This window comes from Anopheles marshallii, chromosome 2 (genome assembly GCF_943734725.1).
Source record: "Anopheles marshallii chromosome 2, idAnoMarsDA_429_01, whole genome shotgun sequence".
NCBI classification, from domain to species: Eukaryota; Metazoa; Arthropoda; class Insecta; order Diptera; family Culicidae; genus Anopheles; species Anopheles marshallii.
In genome coordinates, this window is record NC_071326.1 from 12,173,920 (window position 1) to 12,191,844 (window position 17,925).

General features: G+C 46.6%; 1 protein-coding gene across 1 annotated transcript; it reads left to right on the plus strand.

The window, feature by feature from the left end:
* Window positions 1–7,736: 7,736 nt before the first annotated feature.
* On the plus strand, window positions 7,737–12,298 carry LOC128719003 (putative odorant-binding protein A10). Its single transcript, XM_053812623.1, has 3 exons — window positions 7,737–7,745; window positions 8,376–8,601; window positions 12,159–12,298. The coding sequence occupies exons 1-3, from the start codon at window positions 7,737–7,739 to the stop codon at window positions 12,296–12,298; spliced, it is 375 nt and encodes a 124-aa protein (XP_053668598.1).
* Window positions 12,299–17,925: the final 5,627 nt, after the last annotated feature.

Genomic DNA, 17,925 nt, shown 5'->3' on the forward strand with positions numbered 1-17,925 from the left:
GTTCCAGTTCCACCGATGCGGACTAGACGTGAACATTTGTTGCACGGGCAATATCATTAATAGTGTGCCCGCCTGCGGCAACCCGGACAGTACAACGGGCGCACAGAACCACTGTGTGTACTGCTGCTGCTGCTGCTGCTGCTGGCTCAAGTAACGCCATTAGTCACATCAAAAAATAACACAACCATCATTAGTACGTCACCGTGGCGCACGGTTGTTTCCTACACGGCCGTTGTTTTGTGAACCGTTTTTTTGTTTTTGCTGTATTTGCCCAAAACCCTTCTTCCCGTGCTGCGCTGATCAACGTAATGATCGTGATCGGTGGTCTAGAACACGCGCCACTCGGTACAAAGCTTCGCTTCGTCATGTGTTTAAAACGATCATTTCGGTTGTCGGTTGAGGGGTAGATTTTGCATAAGAAGGGTGGTGCAGAGTGTGTGTGTTTGATAAAGCTCATTGTAAAAGGTGGAAAGTGAGTAATGTGTTTGAACCGACAGAGCAACAAAGTCCCGAGAACCAAGAATGTGTGTGTGTTTATGTGCGTTTATGTCTGCGGAACATTATTCAAACGTGCGAAGCAGCTACGCGGCAGTGGAAGTCTTGGCGCAACCATTATCAATCAAGCAGACGCTGGTCGGATCTTCACGGGTGCCACGTGGCCCAAAGAGGGGGGGGGGGCAGACTTTATTACGTTTAAAGGCGGAAGTAGCTTCTAATATGTGCAGATGTGGGTGGAATGCTCGGCAAAACGTGTGAAAAATTATGCTTTCCCGTGCCTTCCGAACCAATTAATCCTGTCAAACATGTACCGATGAAGGTGGCGAGAAATTCATCTACGTCAGAAAGTTTTACATATTTTAACAGTTGTATTTTTATCTCTCTTTTGCTCCGAAATGTGTGTGTGTGTTTGATAACGCTGGATGGCTTGGGCATAAGCTTGGCAAACAAACACACATTGTTGCTTGGTGAAAGGTTTGATTCTGCACGCAGTCGGAATCGGAATTTCCCTTAATCCTCACGCTTTAATCCAAATTGTATTTGTGTGTGAGTAGGTGGGTGGGTGTGTATGTAATTAAATAAAACCTTTATTTTGATTACAAAATTCCAATCCTCAACCCTGCGGTCGGAGCATGTGTCCGCCAAGCGACGGTATGGGGATTTGGAGGGGTGGAATGTTTAAATTTTTTTCACTCCGGCCCTACCATCGAAACCGGGCCACCGATTTGGTCCAGCAACGGTCGGCTTTGACTGGCACTGTTTTGATAATGGGGTGGAAAATTTCATTTATTTTTAGCTCCACCCCCGTACTCATCGCATGGCCATCGTTACAGGGCGAGATAAATTCAAAATGGTGACCAGCCGAAACTGACCAGCACAGCGCACATGGGACCGTATCTACTTCCAGCCATTGAGGGATGGTTCGCAAAACCGAAGTAATGTTGCCAGCTGCCACACCGCCGCCTGTCCGTGCATTGTCAGCCGTAACCCGGGGCCGTCCGTTCCGGGATGCTTTACGTGCATTTAATGGCCAACCCCTTTTTGCGTGGGTGTCAATGTCGCGCCAAACCGTAGCCCGAACGCACGGTGCTCATTTATTTGTAGCGTGCGTATTGTTTATTATCCGGCACGGTACGGCCACTACGCTGGTGGGCCGGTGTGGATGGACCCAGTGCTCCTATTAAACTGCAGTCATTTTGCCGTCGGTTGGAAGAATGTCACCATCAGTTCGGTTGCAATCGCAATGTGTCTGTGGCATGAACGATGCATTGCCACATCATTCCCGGAAATTCGAGCAACTGGGATGCTGGGCTGGGCAGTAATGGGATGTAGGATAGAAATAAATATAACAAACGCCAGCATAGGTGCTGGTGTGATGTGACAGACGTACATTTTGTTGATTACGAAACTTTCCACGTATCGGTTGATTGTGAAGCTGTAGTTTGAAATCGCATCTCCGATTGCACTTTAGTATAGTGTGTTTAGTGTAATGCAATTTTTCAGATTAATTCTTTGAAAACATACAATTGAACATGATTCTCGGAAGCGGATCGGACTTCAAAGCGATATCAATGTTACCGACAGGTGGATGAATTCTTTCGCATTATCGTATGAAAATAAAGTTTAAATACACTGCAGCAAAGGTCAAAGCAATTCCAAGCAGTAAAACGAGCTAATCAGCAGAGATTTAGCAGAACGTAAAAGTTTATACCGCACCTAATGTTTTAGCGTCTTTTTTTGTTGTTGTAAAGCTGATAAGCCGACCTTAACCAGAGACACTCGTGCTCGTAAACATTTTTCATTTCTTGTACAACACACAATAAAACACACAACCGTACGGTCAAGGGTTGAAAGCAATTAATATTTCGGTCCATCCACCACAACATGACGTCATTGCCATGTGTGTGATCAGTAGTGATGGGAATGATTCATTTTTGTCGGAACGAAGCGGAACGGAACGTAGGTTCTTTTTTCTCAAAGAGGTTCGTTGAGCCTACTTATTCTTCATCGGCACAACAACCTTATGCGGTTTAGGCATTTCATTTCTGGCTTTCTTTGACTTGACTGACTGGGGTATTGATATTAGTTTGGGTGATTGGAATGTAATTTTGGATCTATATTATACGATTTTTATAATCTTGTAAACATTATAATTCTCTTGTTTGCCATTTTTCATTAACACAATAGAATTCCACAACATAATACGTTGTCTAAAAAGGGGATGCATGTTGGAGTAAGTATCCAACAAAGTAGACATTGAAAATGGCGCAGTTGAGATTCATGGCTACAGTGTTGACTTGTACCGCGAAACGCTTTGTAAACGGGAAACCCATGAGAAACACTTTCACAATTTCTCTTCAAAAGTATATTTAATTTTCCAGAAGAACATTCAACAAAGGTGAATACATTCTAGCATCTTCGGCCTGCATCATGAAGGTGCAAAAGAAACCTATTTTTGAATGTTTTTGAACCTATGTTCGATCGCTCCACAGAAGGAACGGAAAGAACCTAGCAGGTCCGGACCGAATTCTCCTCACTAGCGAAATCTTTTTAGCAGAGCATTGAAGAATACTGTTTTTTTTCGTTCGACACTTACATCACATGCGTGGCGTGTAATTGCAGTTGAAATTAAAAAAAAAGCTTCCCACATCGATCGAAGCAAGCTTTGCCACCCAGCGGACGTGCAATAGATTTCGAACAAACTGTTGAGCTGTCATAGGCGCTGCTGAGCGGGGTAAACGATGTGCTCTTGTAATAAGCTGGCACCGTAGCATCAGGCAACATAAAACAACACCAAGCGGAAGCGCCAACGGGGATCGGGGAAACGATTTAGAACCGACGCGATTCGAACGATGCGATTGTGTTGAAAAGGTTCTGCTCAATTATACTAACACGTAATTAAATATGGATGCATAAATCCGCCAAATTGAAACCTAATGGCCCATTGAGAAATTAATTTATGGATTTGCGGAATGCCCCGCAATGTGTCGATGGTTGACGATCCAGTGGGGGTGGGTTTAAAAACGGTCACCTTCGGGGGAGAGGTGAGCGTTGGAATGGAATGGATGACAATATTTATTATCACGTGGCGGAAATGTGTGTGTGTGTTATCTTAAAGTGCTCGCGCTCGAACTCCCAATCCCATTCCCATCACTTCGGCTTCCACGTCGAGTGTATAATTGTGTAATCGTCCAAAGGCGGACCAAAACGAACGAACTTGCTTGGACTGGTTGCGATGATAATAATCATTAAAAGCGTGCGCCATCTGCCGAAAACCCGGCGACGATTCGCGACTTTGCTGCGAAGCTCGGTTTGCGTGCGGTACCGTGTGGTTGCATAGTGCCGCGCCAAAACCAGATCACACAGTCAGTGCAGCTGTGCAGCGACGAGTTTGCATGTGCATCCGTTCCCACGGAGATTCACCTCGTCGGTCATAAATACGGTAACGGAGGGTGGAATCCCGCTACGGCAAAATGGTCCGTTCCCGCGGAGTGGGCTTACGGTCGATTAATCCCCGATTAAGATACGTTTAATATTTATTAAAATTCATACCCGCAGAAAAAAAACGTGTACATTTATCTGTCGTTAATTCATGGTTCCGGCACCGTACATTCGCATCCGTTCGTTGCTGCTACCGCGCGCTGCCGCTTTTTCGGAATCGATTCACTGAGCACTGATTAAAATTTTATCCGTACCAACCATATTCGGTGGATAGGCAGCGGGCAAACAGAACATTATGGGGAAAAAAATGGAGAAAATGCTATTCGAACAATTTAACAGCATCAGCTTCAGGGCGACCGTGGCCAGTGGTTTCGGCCACATGACATAACCTCGAATGCATACACGAAACACGGCATGCACACTGGTGTGATTACGATCACGGGATTGGGACGCGTACCAAACCAAACCAAACCAAACCAAAAAAAAAAAAACCCCAAAGCTCCATGATTAACTGATCGAGCGGGATATTGTTGAATTCGGAGAATCCGCCCTCCAAGGCCGCGGCCCCCTTAATGTGCTTGTAAACGAATTGCACGGATTTGGCGTTTGTATTATTTCATGCCAAATATGACTCATGCGCGGGTAACAACGAGAGTGTCTCTAATGAGTGAGTTTTTATGTTGTGAAAATAACACAGTGATAAATTGTAAGCTTAATTAAATGGGGCTCTCTGTGTGTTGCAGCGTCAGTAAACAAAAAAAAACACACACACACACACAAAGAGTATTGGAAAGGGATTGTAATAATCAATTTCATAAATCATCGATATTAAATCATCGGTCGCCATAACACCATCAAAGGATTTCCTGTGACAGTTTTGTTAGGTGCGCGAAAAAGGGAATTCCGAACCGCGGGCGGATGTGCATTATGTGCAGCTCGCTGTATGTTGCGGGTAAGCTCCTGTCTTAGCATAATTACGAGCTGCACTAAACCACACCGGCGTAAATTGTTCCCAGCCGTGGTAAAATCTCGTCGGTTTAGCGGAAGCACGGGTCCACGTCAAATCCGATTTATTCCACGACGAAATACACAACACGACGGCACACGATGGCCACCGTTGAAGGCACACCAAGAAGCAGCGGGGAATCATGAGCACAAATCGCATTCTGCATGCTACCATGGCCCCGGACCCATCGGACCAGGAAGAAGGTTTTTCATAAACATGACAATTAAATTTGCTCACCACTAAAAGCGGATCCTTAACGGTGGTGTCGTAAACGGAGCTTTCTTTCTAGGGCCTCGCTACTCCCGAGTGGTTAGCTGTGTGTGTGAGTGTGTTTTTGTTTCCCTCCCGTCTCGGTCTCGTGTCCCTTTTACGGCGAAGGGAACCCATTTGTTTGCCCACGGAGAAGGTATGCATCGGATGGTAAAATAAATTATGTTATAAAAATCCCATTAGCTGCGTCCCGGTGTCCCGGGTCAGTTTCTTCCCCCTTGTTGTTGTTGTTGTTGTTGGACTGTTCACTTTTGGCGCCATAATTTTGTTTATCCCAAGCAGCACGCGGAGCTCACTCACTCTGGTTCCCTTGGTTGTACCTAGCCGACGCCCATCATTTCTACCCCGGGTGTGCGCTCTCTCGCTCTCGCCTCCATGTGACATGTCCATCTCCGTGCCAGCCAGGATTTGTTGTGCCTCGGGACCGGTGCTGTGCACCTACCAGAACCTCCCAGAAGTTTTTTTTTTTTTAATGCTGCCATCTATCCGCCCACCGTACCCTGGGTGCGGCGGCGCTGCTGTAGAGAGGTAACCATAATTTTTCGGGTGCCAGTCCGTTGTAATCCTCTATTAAGTGGTCTCCGGGGTGATTTCTTTTCGGTTAATCCTCTTAAACGGTTTCTTATGTGTTGTTTGTTTGCCCTCGAGACGTCCCGGGGCGAGTTCTTGCCGCTTTGCCACACACACACACACATTTCCCCTGGTGTTACCCCGCGCGGAGAGACTCGATGAAAACAAGCCTGCCCTGTAATGTGGCATGTCTGGCACAATGTTGTGCAGAAAGTGAAGCATAAAAGTTGTCTTTGGCAAAAGGGGGGGAGGCACGAAGGAAAAAAAAAAACAAAGAAACACGGATAAGTCGACGGCATTCATGACAAAGTGGGGGGGAGGTACGAAACCGGTAGACCTGATTTGTGCGGGATTATATTTAATGCGTGATCTTGAAGAGAAATTAATTCACAGGATTGATTTAATTAGACATTACGCTACAACTCCCCAGCCATGTAGCGAGTCAGATGGGGCTTTAACTTGCATTTAACCGCGTGCTACATTAAGCTGCCCAGGCTGCACCTCAATTGCCAGCAAACCTTCACCTGTTGAAACCGCACAGTCAGCGTTCAGCAACTCTTACCAAATTTCGATTCGGGGTTTTTCCCGCACGAGTCGAGTGCGTTTACTTGCTCACTGTAAAGTCCACCACAGGCCCGAAGCATCCTTCAATAAGGCCACGACACCTTCGCGATAGCGCTCGGGGTAACAAAAAAAAATAAAACCTCCCTCGAAGCGCCGGTGTCGCAACCTTTGTGGCAATGCGTTTCGGGTAAGTTTGTCGTAAACTTGCCCTGTGGTCACCTCACCCCACCGATATTCATCGTGGGTTTATGCTTTTTTTTCTACACACACCCTCTAAGTGGCCAGCTAAGCAACCCACCGGAAAGTCCATCGGACGGTGGAACAACGGCGGCACTGTGCATGGGCGAAAGTAAATGGAGGAAAGCAAAAGTGAGCAAATCATTGCCCGCGTTTTTGCTTTCCTCCTGCTGTCTCTGTCCCGCTGCAAGCTCCACGCCCGTTATTAGACGATTCCCAACAGTGGCTACTACGCCATCTCGCAAAGCAACGGTAAGATCACCGGCCAACCCCCCCCGGGTGAGACGGCTGTCCAGCCGACGGCAAGCGGCAAGAGACACGAGGCGGCTACCACCATTTCTCACGCGGGTAGTCAATCTCCCCCACCCTTGTTTTTGTGTTTTGTTTCGCCCACTCCCCGCGGGCCGGTTTGCGGTTCGGACGGGCCTCAACGGGCAAGTCGTCGTCATTTGAAGTTTTCAATCGAACGGTGTCGTTACGGTTCGTTCGATCATTGAAGTTTGTGTTCCCGTTTTGGGTCTTTCGGTTCGGTCTCTGAGCAGTTGGCAGGCAGTTGTCTAGAACAAGCATGCCCATCAGTGCCCACCAGTGGATGAAAGTTTTGACGTGCCATCGAAAGTTCACAGCATAAGTGCATCAAAACAAGTACTGCGGTACAAAAAACAGCACTCGTATTCTAGCACTGCTGACGAAGTTACGTTCATCGAAGACAGGTTATTCTCAACTCCCGTCCGGTGTGTTGCACCACCGAAGATCTCTCTCTCCATCGCCCTCAACAACAAGGCTCTGGAAATTCCCAGAAAGGGAACCACGAACGAAATCGAAAGGTGTCCATCAAAGGAGAAAGTCAACTCTGCGTTACACAATAGCGGCTCCAGCGCAAGGGCAGAGTAACGCATCGGGCCGCATCCCCACAGTTACGGCCGGATTATTATCTCACAAAGGGGACAAGTCGGCGTCGAAACCTTACCAGTGTGTCACCCGCATCCACTTCCAGCGCATTCGCCAAACTGTTCTCATTCCACCGATCGATCAAGACCGAGCGCGTAAAGTTCAGCCCTTCGAAGCCACCCACCCCGCCCCGCAACCACGGTGGTTCTGTGTGTGTGTCTTCTCCTTTCGCAAACCCGAAGCAACGCAACGCCACAAGATGCAAAAGGTGAGTAATATCCGTTACGTAATCGAAAAACCCTGGCGTACAAGGGCCGCGCGCGTGATTGCGCGAAATGATAAAGACACTAAAAACAGCACAAAACAAACGGTGTGTGCGCTGCCCTGTGCCCCGCAAATGGCACACAAAATAGGCACGGCGAAAGATGAATGGGGAGGATTTTTTGCGCTAGGGCCAGCCTTTCCCTAGATGGGCCAACAAGGGGGGTGGGGGGTAGTGTTTGATCGGGCGGAGTGGCAACGGGATGATTGTTTATGTGTGTTTGTGATTATCGCCCACTTTACCCATCATTACCGCACACACGCCATCCAAACCGGCCACCGGCTCGGTCGGAACCATTCCCGTTTTCATCCCCCTACCACCCGGTGGTTCGCTTTGTTCGGTTGGATTGTTTTTATGATTGCCTTTTACTTTTCAGCCTTTCGTTTGCGATTATGCTGCACAACCTCTTTCGGTGCCGATATTTATGTTTGCCGATTTTCTTTTGCTGTTTGTTGACTCTCTTTCTCACTCTCTCTTTCTCCTTTTTTTTCTCTTTCTTCTGTGCCATTTTTTTGCGGTCACATTTGTCCGGTTTTTGGGGGCAAATAAAAAAAAAAGCACGCACACAAAATCCAGGTCAGCAGTCGCAGCAGCATATGCTGGTTCGTCGTCGGCCTCAGCCTGCTGGTGGTGCTGACGGTCCAGCTGATCGGCTTTACCCACGCCGAAGCGACCACCGCCCGGACGCAGGTTTCGGACGAAGCGCTCGACAAAGCCCTCAGCGACAAGCGGTACCTGATGCGCCAGCTCAAGTGTGCGCTCGGTGAGGTACCGTGCGATCCGGTGGGAAAGCGCCTCAAGAGTAAGTATTCCACTCGAATCGGGTCATACACACACATTGAAAAAAAAACTGCTCGGAAACTTTTTTAAAGCACTTTCGGGACTCCACTACGACAGGGTTAAGTTTAAAGTTTTTGCCCTCGCTCACACGCTCACAAAGCGTGAGCGAATGATTTGGTGTGGTGCACCAAAAGGGCACCAAACGCCATCGAAAGTTGTACCGTGGCCCAGCAAAAAAAAAAAAAACAAAATGGAGCGATTAATGCGAAAGCATTTGAAGCTGGCGCCGCTCGAAATCGCACATTTGCAGCGTGTCCGTTTGGTGTTCGTTAATTAAACACCGCTTTCCCGCCCGAAGAAGAAAAGCAGAGCTACGGAAGAGGTAATCCCCCTCCTTCCCCATTGCCCGTGCACTGACTCCTTGCCGCAGACCGTAAGGCCAGGATGATCATCGCCGGTGGAAGAAGTTATGTAGCTTCTGCACACGCTCGGCAAGTCTAAATCCGAACGGAAAAGGGCAAAGTTTCTGCCGGCCGCCGCCGCCGCCAGGACCATTATGTGCGCCGTGCGCCATTTCTCTTTCTCGGGCAGCCATGTTTTCTGGCATTTCTGGCCGGTCCGTATTATTTCTTTGTTTGTTTTCGAAAACCGAAGCAAAAACATACAAAACAAAAGCGATCTTAATTAAAATTAAAATGATAATTACGTTCATCCACTTGGTGAGGACGAGGTAATGGGATGGACCCTCCGAAGGGGAATGGCACTAGAACAAGGATTTGGTGGTTCATTTGTTGTGAGATAAAGTGGCTGCCAAAGTATGTGTCTGTCGGAAAGAACGAAAAAAAAGGAGACAACTCCCACTCAAGATGAAGATTTCGAAAGGTTTGTGGTTTGTGAAGGGGAGTTTTGTTGTGTTTTTCAGGAAAAAAAACTATCCTTATTGAGCGAAAAGACCATTTTTTTTGTTTTGGAATGTTCCTTGGACGTGGTTTTTGTCGGTGCAGAGATGCCACACGGAACTCGGTGACCGATTTATGGAGTTTTGTTGCGGTTTGCGGCCATCGTGGTGCTATTTTTATGATTATTCTTCACACTATAAAAGATATTTGTCTTCGCAAAAGTTTCTGGCGACTTTACGGGAAAGTCGGCAAAGTGGTTAGCACACAGAAAAAAAACGGTTCTGGACACTAGCGGGGAGGGGGAGGGAAGCATCCAAGTTTAGAGTCTGTCATAAGTGTTGTGCTTGACTCGTGAAAATTCAACTAAAAGCGTGCTTTTGCTAGGTGCCAAATGCCATAAGTGAACGTAAAAGACAACAACAAGTTGAGCTTTTTACGCCCTTCGTACCAACATTTGTTTAACTACAAAGTGCAATGCAATGACCTCCACCCTGGTTGGGAGTTACCACCACAGCATTAATTATGAGATCATTTAAAAAAATAACTTTTTTTGCCCGCGAAAGCAATGACAAATGACACCCTTCCCCCCCCGGTGGGGACGTATCGCTGTTCGTTTGTTAGCGCCATTTATGACAATATTTAATTTAAGACTACACTTTAGCGCAAATTAACACCTCTTCATCCAGCACGTGCTTTCCCCCCCCCCCCTTCCCTCCTTCCCTACCTCCCTCCGTCTCTCCCCAAACGGATCGAACGGTGTGCGCGCGGGCCTGTGTTGATAATGAGATGCAAAAATGCATTAATTCTATTCCAAAGTCAATGATTTATGACCCGGCAGGTGGTGGGTGGTGGTGGGCACGGGGAGGGCCAACACATTCAGAACATATCCCGGCAGGTATTGTTTCAACGCGACACGTCGTCCACATATTTTGTGTCACATTTATGGCGGAGCCTTTTTTTTGTTCACACACCGCCGTCTCTCTCTCTCTTTTAACACTTAATTAAATCGAGCGGCTGATAAGCGGCGAAGGATAGGGAAGCGCCCGTTTGTATGGCCGATGACACGCTGATAAGCGGGTGTCTCATGCACTGGAGTTAGGGAATTTCTCCCCCGAGGCCATGGTCGAACGTCAAAGGTTAGTGCGGTTTGGGGAGGGATGGGTGGGTTGATTTTTTTTGTTGCCTTTGTTTAGCCCGACCTGGACCTGAAGTCCGCTTGAGGGAGATCGAAGGGAGCTGTGTGATTTGGTTTTGGGCAGGACGAATGGCCAACTGGAAGGTCTCGCTTTAGAAGCGTGCATACATGCACAATATGCGCTTGCCTTGGCGGTCTGGACACCCCCGGTGTACGGCGCATTCACGTACTGCTCGGGGACCCGTGCCCGTGTCAGGGTCGAACGTGTGCGTGTCGTTTGGTGCGTGCATATCACCGGCCCGGCTGGCTGATTGCCGGAGACTATCGGAGGACGAGCATGGAATAAATATTCTGCCCGGTGGGTCCGGTTGCGCGGCAACGGCGACAGCAGCGGGGTCGTGCCGTTGGCAGCGGTTTATACATAATTCATCGCATCGCATTTCATGGGTTTTGGGCCCCCCCCCAAGAACACAGGAACAAGGGGTGGACCAGCGAGGAGCATGTATGAATGTTGCCCAAACAATTTGTTGCAAGCTCACCCGGCACTCACCTCACCTCAACCCCCCCCCCAACCGGGACATTATGCGCCGTGCGACGAGTGAAAGCAAACTTGCGACTGCTAATGTTGCTGTTAATTAAATTGTTCGCATTAGGACCTCCGAAACCATAATTTATGGTTTGATCGATTGGTTTTCGGGGACGGGAAGTGTGGACACACACATACACACACAGGAAAGTGCATCGAGCGCGGGTTCGTTCGTATTCGTTCGATTGCCACCGTGTTTATTAAATTATTCATGTTCGTGTTTAAGAAAGGCAGCTTGCGCGTTTGGTTTTAAAAGCACACAGCACAGACCGCGGGAAGATTCGTTCGAGGAAGTTTTGTTTGCGATTAAACATAATTGCGCATCGGGGCACTGTGGCAGATGTTTCGCTATCGATCGATTTACTTCCATTAAACAGTGATCGTGGCATGTTTTTTGTTTTTGTTTCACTGTGCCGCTGGGAGCGATCATCACACCGGGCTGTGTGATTCGGGCGCAAAAGCTCTAACTGAGCACACCGACAGCACAGCAAAGCACTCTCCCGGCCCGGAACATGCGCTGGGGGTGGTGGTGGTAATGATTTTTCACTCGGAGAAACTGTGCGCCATTAATGTGTAATTAAATCTTCAATTAAAATCTAATTGATTGCACAGATTGTGTTTTCCCGGTCGGAGTTGTAACGGGGACGGTGGGAGGGGGGGAGGGTTTGTTACTAAGCGGTTTGATGCGATTTTCACCCCGCGTCCGTGTTTGCAGCTGACAAACAGTCAACGGAACGGCATGACCATTATTTATGCAATCAATGGCCACACCGGTTCGGTATTGTAGTAGCAGCGGGAAAAGCGCCCGAGCACCCGTTGGGATCTTTTCAAAAGTTAATAGATTTACTGATTTATTCTACGCGCTGGGTGGGACGGTGTCCACATCTGGGCGCGCCTACCATGCTCAAACCCGGGTCATTAACGGAGCGTTTCTTTCGACGCGGCGTTCTTTTTTGCAGGTTTAGCACCGTTCGTCCTGCGCGGAGCCTGCCCACAGTGTACGCCGCCCGAGATGAACCAGATCAAAAAAACGTTAGCCCATTTGCAGCGAAATTTCCCATCGGAATGGAACAAGCTCGTACAGACGTACGCCGGCTGAGTGCGGTGGAGCGATGTAATCGTGGGTGCTGTTATCTCTGCGTGTGTGATAAATCGAACGAACGTTGGCGGTGATGGCAGCTGGTGGGATTTTGGAAGAAACCGGAATGCCGGGAGTAGGTTAACGTTGGCAATGAGATAGTTTTAGACCAGCCACCAACAGTGGCGCAACGATAGGTTAAGGTGCTCTAGAGCTTTGTATGATGCGTACAACACGAAGGTGAAACGTTTACTGCAGGACGAAACTGTGTCGTACAGTGTTGAGAATAAAGTTAATAAAGGATAAACACTTTCGATTGAATAAAATACATCAAACTGTGTTTGTTTTTTCAAAGAAAACTACAATATTGTATGTCACCTGCTAAGGTATAGGCAGCCTGTATCGACAAGTTAGTTCATGGTAACAATCTGTGTGCTGAATTCTAGGGTTGTCTCTTTTGGAAAATTAAGAAAACATCTTTAATGATTGAACACATGATCAAACATCGACAGGGTAAGTATCAGCATCAGATGAAGCAATACAAATTCTTCCTCTCTTTCCAATGGTTGAAATCCCTGTAAGTGAAAATTATGTGGAAAACGGTTCGTTGATCATTAATATTAGAGTTTATTTGGTATTACAGTTTACCTCCAGGAGTTTACCGATTATACTTTAACTTTAGAAAAGGAATAGTAATATAATTCATGAAGAAGAAAACGGAATTGTGATAAAGAGATATCAAAATCGAATAGGTGGTGAGTGTCGTTGAAGTGGTTGAAAGAGCTCTAAAAATTCATTCTGGCCATTCTGGTGTGTTTGGCGAGCGGGAATTAGTAGAGGAGATCAAGATTAAGAATTAGTAGAAGAGGATCGTCTGTGATCTGCCATTCGCATAAGAAATCCGAGTGTTTAGAGTGTTGTCAACCTGAACACTGAAACACAGTCTCTCGTCGTGCCGTTGGTGGACATAACCCTACATCAGAGCGTACCGCACAAAGAGTGATTCCGCCGGATCCTACAAAACGAGAGACCAAACGTTATAACACGACATCACATTCAGACACATCACTGGACAATTAGAAAAACACCACATGTAGAAATAGTTCAAGACATCTTGGAGGTTCAAGCAGTAAGCTGACGTGGACACAAGAGAGTAGATCGTCAGCGTACAATCAAGAGGGAGAACAACATCGCAGTCGTTGACAAACAGAGCAAAAAGTAGAGCACTGAGTATACTGCCGATAGACTTCACAAGGGTCAAATAGTGATAGTCCTCAAAAAGAAAGGAAAAAATCCAACATTAACTACAACATCAACATCACATTACTTTCGTACACAAGCGAGCCGATTGTTAATGATAATGGTGTCAGAAATAGAACGTCATCCCGGAGGACGTCCAGTTAGCCTTGAGCATTCTCTCAATATCCAACGGAGCAGCTGTCGACTGAAAAGACGAATGCCCACTACAACAAAATAAAGAGCTCAAGATCAAATTCAATCGTCGCCCAGGCTGCCAGTTCGCCACCGTAAAAGTGTCCCGTAAACGGGGCAACGTTTGGATAATTTTTAGATTTGTCGCAATAACGTAACGAAAGCCCTTCGTGAAACGTGTGTCTCGCACGCGTAAGTTTCGATTCGCGGATCGATTTGCTCCATTTTTCACGTGATTTCCTTTATTTTCCTTTCTGCAGAAAACCAAGGAGAGGTACAAGGAAAGTCAACTCTTTACATTTTTACCGCATTGTCGCCTACTTTTCGCCGGCTTGTGGCACCATTACGACACATCGTCATGTTGTTGTCTCATTTTTAAAGCAGTAACGCGATATCGAACGATGCCGAACGTTGTTAAAGGTGTGCGAAATAAATGTGCTAAATAGGGAATGATTTAAAAAAAATACAAGGAAGTAAACTGTGTCTTATTATTCAAGAATCTTTGTAATGATTAGTTTAAAAAAAACTTTAAATTAAGGTTGTTTAAATGTGTTTCGGTATTTTTGTTTCCACACACTTATCAAGCAACCCTTCCATTGTTAAGGTGTCTGTCAAGTACTTTGTTCACGACTCCCCCTAGGGACACATTTCACACGGGAGCATGTGTGGGCGTTATTAGGCATTCGGCTTCGTTTTCGTCCCCCTGTGTCATCAACACCACGGATGATGCCAAGTGGCGAAAACATACCGACCGTGTAGGTCTAAACTAGCGCCATTACTTGACGCGCCTGAAGTGTGTGCTTCACCCACCGCGACAAGGTTGAGCGGAAGCAACAAGAAAAATGGAAAGAGTTTCAACCATTTCGTTACCATTGGTGGAAGACCCGAGGAAACGCCGGTAGACATGTAAAACCCCTTTTGACAAAGTTAAATTATTCTTTCCGAAGCGATGCAAAGTTTTCTTGTGCCAAATGAGCGAACTGCTGCTGCCGTCCATGCGCAGGAAGGTAGGAAGTGAAGGTGTAAAATCCTATCGAGTAAACAGAAAAAGCTCCTCGAAAACTCACGATTCCGGCACATGTTAAAAATGTGGGTAAAGATGCAGATAAAGAAAAACATGCCAAGATGGAAATATTCACCACCGGTGGTCGGAGATACGGTGGCACCCCGAAGTGGATGGCTGGTTGTGGGCGAGAACCGTCAAAAGGGATTAGTTTTGCGCGGTTCTATGCATATCCCGACAATGATGCTTGCGATTCCGTTTTTCGAGTGCTAGGAAAATATTTTCCCTGTTCGGAAACAATTACACTCGTTTGCGTTTTGGGCGCTGCCGCTCGCACGCTGCCGGTGTTCAGTCTTGTGACTCGGCTAATAAATTACTTCCGAACTGGTACGGGTGAGATGGAAACTCCGCAGCCAGCACGGGGATGAACACACCCGGGGAAAGCACTTGGGCATGGAAAACAGAAGAAGCTTTTCCAATTTACTTGAATAACAAAGGCACTGTAGCGACTGCTCTGGTAGACGGTACTTCCGCTGCTTTCACCAGTTGCATTCCAGCCCCAGGTCCCTGCAGCTGCTGGAAACAATGATGAACAATGGCCACCACCTTGCCCGGGAGTGATTGTTATCGTTTAATGAAATATTCGTCATTGCAAACTTTAAGCATGGACACCTGCAGTGCACTGGCACACCTGCAGCCCGGTGCACCCCGGGAGCATCAGTGAAAAATGGGATCCGTTTATGGGCTTATACATATTTTTCAACACCGGTCATAACACTTCATAAATTGTGCTTAAGCGCAGGAACTGCGTGTGCGTTGTGTATGTGTGATACGTTACCAGCCACGGCCAGCACATTGGCTATTAGAAGAAGAAGAGGTGCTGTCTTCTTCCTGATCAGATCAAACGTAGCTTATTGCTGTGAAAACAGGTGGCCATTCCAGTGCCGTTGCAAATCGCAAAATAAAGGACACCCTCCCGGAGCGAACGGCACATAAAAGAGCGAAGAGGCGACTCCTTACGGCCAAAGAAAAGGTGTAAAGTCTCGTTGAATTATTAATCCCTTCCCGAAGACAAACTCAAGCCGGGCCAGCCACTGCACGGACTGCAAGCATACGAAGGCCCCGATGGTAGCCGAGCGCATTGTTGATTGTCCTTATTTATGTGCTTTCGGATGCGAAACAGCATTGCGACTGGTTGGCCATCGGAACTGCACCACGGTGCACAATGAAGCCCCGTAGCCCGTGACAACAAACGGAATGAAATCATTGCCGGTGGCAGCACGATCAAGTGTCCTTCGGGGCAGACAGGGGGTCGACGGCGAGCACGCCAAGACGGTAACCCCTTTTTCCCTTTCGCCCGTGTATGTGTCGTCAGTTTATAAACCAAACTCCCCCACTCCGCCGCTGGCAAGTGCCATTTAAAGAACACAACGTTGGTGGGCAAGTCCCACTGCTGTTTGTTGCCGTTTCGGCTATTGCCACTTTAGAGCCACGGTTCGTTCGTTTCGCTAACGGTCTATTGTTCCGTTGGCTTTGGAATTGTAAAATAAACTCCCGCCCGTGCATTGGACCTGCTGCTCGTGCCGTTGGAATGTTGCGAATTTATGAACAATTTATGAGATTACAATTCGCGCTTCCCGCAGGTGGACGAGCTGGCCGGTAACGGTGTGATAGCGTCGAGCGTTTCGAGATGCAGTTTACCTTTTGTGCAATCGGTGCAATTGGTTGTGTATCTTGCGGGCAAAAGAATGCGCGAGTGGCGCGAGTGAAGCTCATGAGGAGTCCTTAGGGCGCTGTTCCTTCTGGATTTATATCAGACACCGTATATCGGTTGACGGGTGTGGGAACTCAACGACAGAACGGTTGTTAGGAGCTGTTAGCATAAAAAGTTAATATTTAATATAGTTGTTGAGTATGTAATCATTTATTCAATCACCAAACATTAATGCTTGAAGCTAACTCACTGTCGTTTTTGTTATTGCCGTTAAAACATACTACCGAAAAGTGTCTTGTTTATCCCTGTTCGACAGCGTTTACAGCCCAGTGAAATCTCAGTGAAAAAACTAAACCAATCGTCGCTAACATCATACCGAGCCAGCGGCTTTACACTTTGAGCGGAAGGAAATAATTCATAGGACACGAAATACATTTCAGGACCGGCGAACTGTGTCATTCACAACGCAAAAAGTCTTGTTAAACCCGGTTAAGCAACCATTTTTAATTGATTATTTTAAATTTAAATGTTGGAAAAAATCTGACAGTGTTGCTATTTGTCAGCATACAAACAATTTGAACTATGCCATGGAGGTGTTATTGAAAATATGTTTCTCTGTTGAAAAACAATAACATCCACTCTTAAGCAACATGAAAAATTGTTCTTTCTTCCGTAAGACCTGTGTGCAATTCTTCCCGAACTTTAGAGGTCAGTTCGTGGTTCAAAGGGCAAAGAACAGTTCTTTCCCTTAAGCCTGCCTAACCTGCTTTTGCCGCTTTATTATGTTTGACAGAAGCTCTCGATGCAAATGCTACTACGACCACTATAGAAACATGCGCTTGCATTGGTTCCTATGGTGGCACTAACGTCAAAATCAACATAAAATTATAAAAATAATCGATTTTTAGCATATTCGTGAAGACTTTAATGGTTATTCTGTCATTTATGGCCTGCAAAAAATCAAAATATGACTTTTATAATTAAATCTTGAAAGAAATTCAGTATAAAATGCTAGCTTGGATGGGTCTTTAAACCGCCGACTTCGCAGAATTAGGATTTTTTTTGAACTCCGTAGAAGATCAGAGAACATTCCGTATGACTATAAATTGCCTTATTAAGTTAAGATTATTGTAAGGAAATAATTTTGTTCCGTTTCCACAACTATTCGTACTAGCACCACTATTGGTATTCTTACACTAATTGCCAATCTATTGAAACCTTGCATGAGCTTGGTATTAAATTGTTTACTAATCATTTTCTTTACGACAGAAAGCAACTTAGAAGAAAAAAAAAACCTTCTCAAATCTACACAAACACGTCATTCGGTCGTAAAACCGTCATTAATTTGCTCTCTCACATCAAAACGAGCTTTTAAATCACATCAGCGCCGAGTACTGCACCCTCAGATGCCGTTTGCCACCGTCGGCTAGCAGAACGAGATACCGTTTTCATGACCCATAATTTGTCCCGAAAGGCTTTGAAAAACTCCCCAAGCGCAAG